Source organism: Aptenodytes patagonicus, chromosome 7 (genome assembly GCF_965638725.1).
Source record: "Aptenodytes patagonicus chromosome 7, bAptPat1.pri.cur, whole genome shotgun sequence".
NCBI lineage: Eukaryota > Metazoa > Chordata > Aves > Sphenisciformes > Spheniscidae > Aptenodytes > Aptenodytes patagonicus.
This window is the reverse complement of record NC_134955.1, coordinates 9,383,915-9,395,298: the sequence shown is the minus strand read 5'-3', so window position 1 is coordinate 9,395,298 and position 11,384 is coordinate 9,383,915. Positions and strand designations below refer to the sequence as shown.

At 42.2% G+C, this 11,384-nt stretch overlaps 1 protein-coding gene across 2 annotated transcripts; it reads right to left on the bottom strand.

Annotated features, from left to right (window-relative positions):
* Positions 1-1,662: 1,662 nt before the first annotated feature.
* On the bottom strand, positions 1,663-10,949 carry DEPDC7 (DEP domain containing 7). Of its 2 annotated transcripts, XM_076343898.1 has the most exons (10): positions 10,862-10,891; positions 9,796-9,847; positions 8,060-8,447; positions 5,916-6,046; positions 4,831-5,020; positions 3,838-4,052; positions 2,662-2,804; positions 2,335-2,460; positions 2,156-2,234; positions 1,663-1,967 (listed from the first exon to the last, which is right to left on the bottom strand). In XM_076343898.1, exons 2-10 carry the CDS (start codon positions 9,824-9,826, stop codon positions 1,753-1,755), a joined length of 1,518 nt encoding a protein of 505 aa, XP_076200013.1. In that variant the 5' UTR covers positions 9,827-9,847; positions 10,862-10,891; the 3' UTR covers positions 1,663-1,752. The 2 variants fall into 2 exon arrangements, with proteins under 2 accessions (XP_076200013.1, XP_076200012.1); XM_076343897.1 differs by lacking the exon at positions 9,796-9,847 and having other exon boundaries at positions 10,862-10,949.
* Between the last annotated feature and the right edge of the window lie 435 nt (positions 10,950-11,384).

The window sequence follows — 11,384 nt, the reverse complement described above, 5'->3', positions numbered from 1 at the left end:
AAGCTTGGCACCAAAGCCAACCCAGTGACTCACACAGTGCAGTGATATCTGTAATTCAGAACTCGTACTCCAGCAGATGATGCCCATAGGCAGGAACTCATTTTCAAGATAGAAGTCTCATCCTCTTAACCGTGAGGTCAGCCCAGACAGCAGATAGAATCAGGAGTTAGAAAGGGAATATACTTCTGCTGAAGAGACAGCCGATGCAACACCACAAGTAACTTAAGAAAGATACGATCAGAAATTCTGAGAACAAGAAACTTGCCTTTCCACCCCCACATTTTAAAGTGTGGGTTAAGCCACTTTTTTCTGAGAAAGTGCATTTATAATCAAAAGCTTGCAGTTAAAACTAAGAACTACGAAAAATAACTACTAAAAAGGGTTACACGTCCCCCATGCTATTAGTTTTCAAGAACTGATTATCTTTCAGAAGTCCTGTCTAACTGACTAGAATAAGCCTCTTATGTGTTTGCCTTCCATCCCCCACCAGCATACAGTAATACATTGTCTTATCGCACACCAAGTCATCATCTCGCTTTCAGAGAAAGTACTCTGGAGAAGCAATAACCAGTGGCAACAGACACCACTAATGACCGAAGAGCTACTTCGTGATATATCACAGAGTAGTATCTCAAATAGGATTCTGTTTTTAAAAACAGCTCACCACATGGGTTTGTAACAGTTATTACTACTTTGTTTTCATGATTACATTACCTTTGATCCCAATTAAACTTGCTTTTTTCCCCAAATAAGAGAGAACAGAGCTCTGTTGACACTGCGTATGGAACAAAATGTGATTTCTTGCAACAGTGACTCTAATGAAGTTTTGCTGGCATCATCCCAAAGGTAACTCCACAAGATTCAAAATTAGATCTCTGATCATGCTATGTATTTTCCTGTTTGCAATTGCCTGTGTTGCACAGCTTGGGATTTCCACTGTAGATTAGACATAGATAAAATATCCAGCCATAAGAAAACCCAAAGGCCTTCCATTTGTTCCAGCTAATTACAGCTGGTGACATCAATAAGACTTACAGACAGAGCAAAACACTGCAGGGATGAAGGTAACTAGCCATAAACAGTATGTTCTGGGGCAACCAAAGCCAGACTGACTTAAAAATCCAGAATATCTTTACCATCCCAGGAGAGTCAATGGGAATTCAGGGTACAGAGTAGGATTCAGCTGGGAAAAAGTCATCTTCCCTGGCAATTCCTCAATATGGTGCCATTTTAGCTTAAAACAGCATAGTAATTTGTCATATACATACACAGTATAGTTAGCTGGCAAGCTTGAAGAAAAGCTGTGGAATATCAAGCAGATGATGTTATTCAGCTCTGTCCATTACACAGCAAGTCAAAGATCAATGCTACATGGCAGAGTGATATCATGCAAGGCTAATTAGAAAAACCTGTTCAGCATAAAATTCAGTGCCAGGGCAAAAGGCAGCAGAGAGATCTCATTCACAGAGAGGTGTTTCCCATCTCAGTAATTCTGACACTTGAATAGAGGGAGTCAATAGACTTGGCTTTACGTGAGGCAAAGGAAGGATTATTTTGGCCCTACAGCAATTAAGAAAGAGCAAAGCTAAACTGTAAGTACAGGCTAAATTTGGGCACCGTTGGCTTTGGTAATAATTGTATAAATTCCATCCATTTCCACAAAATAATTTTATTAGATACATGAATACAAAAGATTTACAAATATATTAGTGTTTTCAATACTGGAGTATAGAAAGTAATCTATATTTAAAGTCACACACACATATTAGTAACTCTGTCTCCAAAATACTGCATAAAAATACTTGGATTACTACTATGAAACTGACCTAGCAGTCTCTTTCTCTCTTTGTCAGAGAGCTTTGAATCTTCATCAATAGCTTTCAACAGAGATAATAGCTCATCTTTTGTGGTCTTCTCCGTATTGGAGCGATACTCTCTTTCATCAAGCTTTTGGCAAAAGGTATAGCCTAAAAGGAAACACGAGACATTCAGATAGTTAACACCACAGTCAACCACCCTCGGGATTCTACAGACCCATCCTCCTTTAGAGTCAAGTTAGTCATTGTTACAGCAAGTCTTTTTTGCATCATCTCAGTCCCTTCTATTTCTCATCTGGGTGCATGACAAGAATAAAAAGTTCAGTTTAAACTGTTACCTGTTATCTTACTAGGATCTTGGCCTTTCTGCAAAGCCACCAGTTTATTGCTGACCATTTTATGCAGTGTCCCTGGGATCTTGAATAGAAAGAGAAGACAGTCAAACAGCAGCTTAGAAAAAGGCAATTCTGCATAAGCATACAAGATAACAAAGACCTGGTCATTTGCTAGCACTTACTTTTAACACATCTTTTTGGTGGTCCACAAGGAACAAGATCAGGAGGTCAGTTTTCCCTCTGGATAAGGTTTTATTGTTGATAATAGCTTTAGAGAATGTTCTTTTCACAACCATCCTGTTGTCACTCTAAAGGATAATGTGAAATAATGATCAGAAGAGGATAACTCATCTCCCCCTTTAAGAAGGGCACTGCCTTTGTTCTTCTAGAGTCCTTGCTTCTCCTGTAGTCATATATTTAAGCTACAAATGTGTTTCTGACCAGTATCTGGGACCTCTAGATTTCAGTAAGTGTAAAGCAACGTCTAACAGTTAAGTTTGCACATTTACCTCCTTCTGTAGTTTGAGCTCAGAATTATGTGCTGCAACAGCCATGAAGTACAGTAGTCTTCTGAACTCCTCCCTGACTTGGCTGTCTAGAAGTTTCAAATAGAGTTGAACCGCTTCTAAAGATTGCTCCATCTTCCCATTCACTGGGGAGAGATAAAAGGTATCTATTGCCATATTTATTTAAATAAATGTTACAATAAAACACCTAAATTAGCCACTGAAGAGAAGTTCATCTCTCTAAACAGAACTGGTCAAACAAAGCAATTCATTCTCACAAAAATTTCTCACAGGCTGATGAGAGCTGTTGCATACAATCTGAGAACAGCCCACACCCAGGCTTTTAGCCTGATATTTAAGCAAGCTCACTTTCAATTAAGTTCAATTACAGTTCAGCCTTCTTGAATGGAATGTGAAATACTGAAAAAGGAAAATGGTTCTGTTTATTTCCACAACAAGAGGTCACTAATTTTCTAAAGATCTACCAAGAAATGAGGAGTATGTCCTAGATAAATGGGCTAGCTTGATGAATTAATTGCAAACCATTCTGTAGAGCTTTGTTAAGTTTTAATTAGCCTTACTATGCAGAATACCCATTTTAGATGTGTGAATTATTTAAATGAAGTAAGTTGTACTAGTATCCTCCCTTCATTATGCAGGGAGGAGGAATGGGATATAAATGCAAAATATTCCTACCAACATGGAACAAGAATAATAATCAAGGCAGAGAAGGATGAAAAATAAGGAGAACAGGGATGAGGAGATGTTAACTGATGACTAAATCGTCAAAAGCTTTCTAAAATACTGTCTAAATATAAAATTTAAGAAATGCACATTTCTATGGACAAGAGGGGAGAGTTGTGAATGGGATACAAAGCATCCACATAGGCCATAAGATCTGAAGGTAAAGCTAAGTATTTAATATTAGGCCATATTTATATTTAATTTCCCATGGATACCAACTACTACCAAATTATAGCACTCCAGTTTCACAGCCATTCTACACAGAACTGCATATAGTCAGGGCCAAAATTTCTCTTTATTTCAAAGCACAGTCTTCATGACTAGAAATTAAAAAAAACTTGCTGAAGTCAACTTTTAAGCTTGGCTGCTGAAGTAAATACTGTTTGTCAGTACATATCTCACATAATCTTAGGAATATAGCCTTATTTTACTTACCTAACAGTTCTGCAATTCCTGAATGAATTTCAGATGCGTGGCTTAACAGTGGCTCCTTTTTTTGGCCGTAGTATCTACCAATATTTTCAAACAGCAGTAGTTTCCATGTGTCTGCTTTATCTGGTTGATCAGGCAAGTTCCTGCTAATATCTACCACCATATGATCTGGAAGATATTCCAAGCAATCTATTGCTGATGAGAGCCATTCATCTGTTCTAAAAGACAGAGTAGTTTAACTTTGTAGCATTACTTACTGATGCCTTTCAGAGTTGGTTGCATTGTTTTTCACAGAAAGTAAGTAAACCGGTTTCTCACTGCATGACAGTACCTAAATACATGGTACTTAAATACATTAGAAATTGACACAAAAAAAGACTTCCTGACACACTCAGGTAGATCATAGCTGTATACTTCTTTGTTATGTATTTAATCAAGATGAAGAATTAGTAACCCACACAGGTAAACAGTCACAAGCAGTTAAACCTAAAGTTAGTGATGTCCTCTGCTGTTAGACAAGGACATAATTATTGCTAGATAAACAGAAACCTGAACCTTGATCTGATTCAGGTTGGTAAAAGTTTTTCAGACTGTGTTTAACAGTTTCAGGCTCAGCGTTCTTGGCTTTTTTAATACAGCAGGAGAAACTAAACTATTCCCTCACAGGTAATTTTTTAAGGAAAAAAATTTCAAGATGATAGCAAAATGCTCTATTCTTCCCTCAATGCAGCAAACAATTTCCCCTCTGAATACTATCAAATACTATCATTGCATTCAAAAACTCTTCCAATGTTCAGCACAAATTGTCTCAGCTACTTCTGGTTTACAGCTTAGCAACTAGTATTTACCAATTAATCCAGTCAAGTCTAACAGAGAGAAAAGTGCCCACTCACGTCCTTTCTGCACTACATTTCTACCCAAAGATCAACTGTGCTTTACATGCCTACGAAAGCAGAAAGTTTTTCAAAGTTGCAGAGGTGAGCAATGAATGCTTACTGTGAATCACTGAAAGCCTTGAGAATCTCTCTGTCTAGGTAGTTACTTGTGATGACATATCCAGTTCCCTTCCTTGGTTGTGGAAGCTGAGGTCTGATCTCTTGGTGCTCCAGTAAAGACTCAAGCAGCGGAAGGTCTACAAGCTGCAGCAGACGAGCAATTGTTTGTTCTTGCCATACTTCATTAATAACTGGGAAGGGTGGAATACACAAAGCACACAGAGATTCAGCATGTGCAAAAAGAGAGATTATGAAAAAGACAACTCCCCTTCTTCCCATCAGTCCTAACCCAACAGATTAATTTTACCAAAATAAAGATTTAGAGTAGCAGAGAGTGTGGCCCTTATCAGCTTTAAGTGCATTTTATCACCGCAAAAGGAAAGAATTAGCCATTTGTTTAGTTAACTACAAGTGTCAGAGAACTGCTTTTTTGATAAGTCTGAAGTGCCTTACATTCTTTGTGCTCTAATTTGCAAGTCTTCTTTGTTCTAGATAAGGGATTTAAAAAAAAAAGTGTAACAGTGACACTATCCTTATCACAGGTTCCACAATTATGATCTGGCTCGAGTTTTGAGAGTTTCTAGGATGCATTAGCATTTTTAACCAAAGGAAAAAACACATTAGATCATAGGTTAGTCAGAGACAAGACATGAATTACCAGAAACAGTTTCACAAAATACTGAAGGAGCGCCGGATGGCGCACATACACAAGTTAAAAAGCTAGGGAAGAGTTTTAACTAACAGTAGACTATTGGCCATGATTAAGTCAAGCATGGAAGTAGTGCAGGTAATTGAGTATTATGAGGAACGTTCCTAACTCAAGTCAAGCTCTACGTGATTGTGCATTCTTCTCCACAAAATTCAACACTGATTTATTTTAATGGGTCCTGTCTGATGAAATAAAAAGGTAAAAAGCAAGCCTGCAACAAATATAATTTGCCTTTGTTATGACATGGTGTTCAAAACAAAATACTGTGAGAGTCAGTTTGACTCCCTCTCCAATCTGACAGGTATAAGCCTTTACAGTCCTACAGTTATTATCTTCCTTCTCCCACAAACAAATTACTGAGACATTATTTGGCTTACCTCGACGGGACAAACTATCCGAGATGTTTACTTGAGGGGTGTTTGCAGGCTTTAAACTCAGGTTTTCCCAGAGATCCTCCAAGCTTTCTGGTTTGACAGGAGTAGAGTGAAACAACATGCTCTTCTCATGTCTGAGATTAAGAAACAGTTTTCATATATATTTATATCCATATATATAGATAACCAAACATATCATGTAACATATAGATACAGATAACTGTCTCTATATAAATATTTACATAATCTTTTCCCCCCTCTCCCTGGCCTGACCAAGTCGCACAGGAGCATGAATGATACCTTAAAGAATAATTTGCATGCAACAGTTGCATGCAAGTACATGGTTCCTCTCTTGGAACTTGTCACAGCTGGCATCAACAAGCTACCTCAATTACCACAGAGAAAATCTAAGAGGAAGAAATGGTTAAGGGGGGGAAATTATTTAAAGAAAAAAACCAAAACACACACCAAACAAAATTCCCCCCTCGAAACCTCCAGAGTTTTAAGACATTATTCCTGATGGCGAAGTGAGGACAAAAATTAAGAGCTGTTCTTGAAAAACCTAGAAGGTTGTTGCTCTGTAGCTGTAGCAACACCGTTCCTAAAGTTATGCGGCTTGTTCTAATCAACTTAATCAACCTTGTTCATCAACTAATGGAAGGCTTCAGAAGCCTGCCACCCATTTCTGTGTGTTAGCTGGTTCTTCTCATAACTGCTTTCATATGCTATCGAGTAGATAGCATAATAATTCTAGCCACAAAATTACTATTCCTCCAAGCATATTTGTTTAATTTGAATTTCTATAGCTTCTTTGTTTTAGGGCACTGCAAAATCCTTTTGATGGCCGCTATCTTTGCTACATATGCGACAAGCTGTATGTATCAATAGGTCTGTTCCTTTCACTAAATAAAGAAATGTAATCCAATGGATCTGTGCCCTGCCCAGAAGAAAAACACCTTCATTCTACACTCATAGAACATGAATAACCTTGTTTTGTGACTCTTTGTCCGATATATTCCAAGTCTTGCTTCAACAACCCTTGTGAGTAATATATTTTTAAATACCATATTTGATTAAAGTGTTTTTAATTTCTCACAAATTCTCCTCTTTCCAAATAAAGACTTGGGACAGCTTGCTTTAGCACAGAACAAGAGCTAGTTGGTTGGTTTGGGTTTTTTTTTTTGGGGGGGGGGGGGGAGAGAAGCAGGACCAAGGAACTATCCATTTTTAATATCTGCTTCTAGAATTTTCTGATCAGTTGGGCTGATGCACTGGAGTTCACATTTGCTACTCTCATGAACACATCAATCACAAGGTATTTTCTTTTTTAGGGCAATACTATTTGCAATTTTCAAAAGTGCGTATTGCTAAAACTATTGCAATAACTACATGAATGTAGTTTCTTATAGGAATATGTTGGAATATGTTCAGAGATGAACACTTGACAAAAACTGTTTAAGGGAAGTTATTTGGCAAAGTGTCATCTACATAGCAGTGTGTTCTGTTTTGTGATGGTTTAGTTTGTACCATGGTTTTCTTTGGTCACTCCTAAAGAGACAGGGAAACAAAACCTCACAATTGCACTTCCCTCTGGGTCTACAATGGCATGCAACAGCACAACAGCCTGCTACCTAGCCTAGGAACAAGTCATATGCACATGAAGAAACAGCTGAAAACATTTCAAAAAGCTAAATTTGAAGTTCAGTGAAGCTAAGATAATGAAAGAAGGAAGCAATTTTTACCTGTTTTTTTCCTTAAAAACTGGATTAATTACTGGCTTATGCTAGAGCAAGGTACACAGTGACTAAAGATTGTTCCATTGCATTAGCCTGATGCACCTGAATTCCAGTTGGTTTAGAGCCCAATAGATCAGTATTCTGTAATGCACTTAATTTCTGCCCTGCTACCCCCCTCCCCCACGGTGATGTGATAACAGACACAGAAAACAAGTAACTATGCAGGCTGAATTATTGAATCACTTCAAATTGCTGTTTCCTACCTATGTTCCACCCACAAACATCTATATAGTATCTACTTTTCCCCCCCCAGGTCCTGTAACTATATAACAGTTTTCCCTTCCCTCCCCCAGAATACATAACATTTTCCCGTCGTAAAAAATTTCTTGTCTTCATGTTCCATGTACTAACCTTTGTGGTGTACACTGCTGGTAATCTTTATCAAGTTCCATTTGGTTTGAGACATTTGTGAATCTGTAGAGGCTACTGCTACTGTCTTCAAATACAGACCGTTTGTCTTTTCCAAAGACCCTAGTTGAAACAGCCTCAAATACTTTGTAATCCATCAGCGCTTGACATACACGCACTATTTTAGCGCGGGAAATATCAACATCCCCAAAATACTTGTTCTGTAGAAGATGGGCAAAGACAACATCCACCGCATCGGAACCAATAAAACAGTCATGATAGCACTTCAGGTTCTGGCGACGCTTTTTCACTTCCACTTGAGTTTGAAGTGCACTGATAATGCTGCTCCAGACATACGTTGCTCCAAATGGTTTCTGCGCCAAGCTAAAGGCTAAGAACAGAGAAAGCACAAAGACTGAAATCATGCTGCAATTAGAAAAGAACAGCCCCCTTCCTGGCTACTAACTTTCATGACTCTTGTAAGGATTTAAAAATCTTTGAGATCTCCAGTTTGGCTTGGGTTGCTCTTGTATTAACATTTTGTTACTTTCTTAGCAAGTCTGCCTGCATTGTACCAATATATCTCTCTCTGGTGGTTGTTCTCATTACATTAGCCTGAAGCTTTGCAACCTGGAGCTTCTAAGTTTTTCAGCCTGTCACTTTGACACTATCCTTTTGCAGGCTCCTCCATCAACTAATGGCTACACTTGCAGAACCTACTCCTAAGCACACGTTCCCACAACCAAAAACTACCTGTATGTACTTGTAAGTCCCCAGTTCCTCTACTAACACTGACAAAACTGTACAGCTGGACAGGGGAAGAGGGAAGCAGGGACGAAGAGACACATCAGAACCTTGTTTCCTACAGGACTGCACATACACACAAGCTACCTAGTATCAGTGCTTCGCATATCACTAACAAGATCAAGAACTATCGGGACACCATTCCCTCGACACTTAACCCCCAGAACAGCCTTCTACCCCCTAGAACAGCCTTCTACCACCACAGCTCCAACTGAGATTCAAGCTCTGTGTACTCAATGTCACTTCCTTGAGCCAACCCGTCTTCCCTCCCCCAATAAAACCACTGAACTATTACTCATTTACCAATCTGATTAAGAATAGCATGCTAGCAAGTAACAGTTTGACCAGAGGCTAGACTCAGCCTCCACACAGACCTAAAAATACAGAATATACTTATGAAGTTTGCAGGTGGCACCTAACTGGGAAGAGTTGCAGCCACCAGAGAGGCTAGAATTAGAATATATGTCTCTCGGTAAATAAGATGAATAATTTATTAAGAGAGAAAGCAGAGGAAGAGGAGAGAAATCAGAAGCTGAAGGACAAAATATGGAATGAGGAGTTGGCAGCAATCCTACAGAAAGCCATCTGGGGTTATGACAGACCTCAAACCAAATGAATTAACAGTGTGATGCAGTGTTTAAAGAAAAACACCATGCAACTCATTCCGGAACATATTACCATGAACATTTTCCACAGAGATGCAGGAGGTATTTTTTCTGTTCTGTTTAGTCTGAAGTGGCTTGAGTTAGAGAATTGTATTCCAATTTTGGGCACCAGAGTTTCCAGCTGATCTCCATCTACCAGAGAGCCTAGAAATTAGCAAGTTGGCAGGGGGAGGGGGGAAGTTAGGGCAGTAAGGATTGAAAAGAAAAAAAAAAAGAAGAACAGAAAAAAGCAGGGAACACAATAGCATTTGAATACACCAACACACTTACAAAGGACAGCAACAGTTATCTTCAGAGCCATTATCAAATAGATACCTGCTTTCTGAAAAGATTCATGTCAGGGGGAAAAAAAAAAGCTTTTTAATACAAGGCATTGAACCAGATTAGGTAGAAACCTTCCAGAACCTCCGGTTTCCAAAGCTTTAAAAGTACAAGATAGACGAAGCACACACTTGCTGATACTTTAACCTGATGACATCTTCAGGTAGGCAGAACAAACAAAACAGAACACCAAATTTCCTTCCAGCCGTTTTAATAGCTGACTAGCCTGTTCGGAAGGGAAAAAAAACCCAAACCCAACACCACCAAACATACATCAACGCCCGTTTCTGTTGCTAGAATAAATATCAACACATACTACCTGCAATAATTCTACTATTAACCACCGCTTTATCACCTCTTCCTTCCACACACGCCCCCCAAAACCTTTTGGGGGGAAGTGGTAAGTGCGGCATTAAGTATTAAGGTTACAAGGTTTTACAAAGTTAAGGTGCTAGAGGTGGGGAAAAAAAGCAGAAATTGTTCTCGACAGGCGACCTTTAGCCCTTTACGTTGCATTAACGAGCCACCTGCTTTTTAACTTACTTTCAGGACGGGAACAGCTGCTCGGGTCTCCCTGTTACTCACCGCCGCCCGCAGCCCCACGGGCACTCGACAGGCACGGCGTTCGCGCCACCCCCAGCCGCAAGTCCCCTCGCCCGGGCCGCGGGGCTGCCGCGCGTTAACGAAGCCGCGCCACCGCGGCGGCGGCGGGGCAGGCGCGAAGCCCGGACGGGGCCTCCCGGGCGGAAACGCCTCCCTCCACCGGCGGCGGAGAGCGGCCAACTTTTGAACCTCTCGCGGAGCGGGGAAAGGCGCCGGCACGGAGCTCCCGGCGGGCAGGGGCCAGGCGCAGAGCGGGACGGCTCCGACCCCCCGAGCCCGCAGCGGGGCAGACCCACCTCACCGCACCGGCTGTCCCCACCAAGCCCAGGCTGAGGGCACCCCGCCCGAGGGGGCGCCGCAGCCCGCTCCCCCCCGGCCCCACTCAGCTGCCATCCCGCTCCCCGACCCGTACCCGGCGGCCTGGCGGCGGGGCTGCAGACAGCGCTGAGGCTCAAAGCCGCCGCCTTCTCCCGTACCCCGGCCATGACCGGCGACGGCTCCGCGCACTGCCGCGCCGCGCGCCGCCCGCGGGGAGAGGTAGCCCGCCACGGGGCGGGGCCGCCGCGCCCGCGCCCACCCCCATTGGTCGCGCCCGGGCCCGGGGGCGGGGCGCGCGCGGCGGCGGCAGTTGAACGGCTGCCCGCGTGCCGCCGGGCTGCTGCGGGCCCGCCGCGAGGCGGGAGCGCCTCAGAGCAGCCGGCCGCGGAGGCGGCGGCTGGGGGACGCCGCGGCGACGCTCAGCCGCGCCGCCCTTCTTCCGAGGGCCTGCGATGGCAGAGAGAGCAGCGAAAGCCCGCCTAGACACCCCACCCCAGAGCTGCGTCCAGGCCCGCCCGCCAAGCGGGCGTCGCCTGACCCGCGGCCGGACGGATTCACAAGATTTCGTTTCTGTGAATGTGAGCACCAGCAAGGTGCACAAACGGGGACCGTCATCG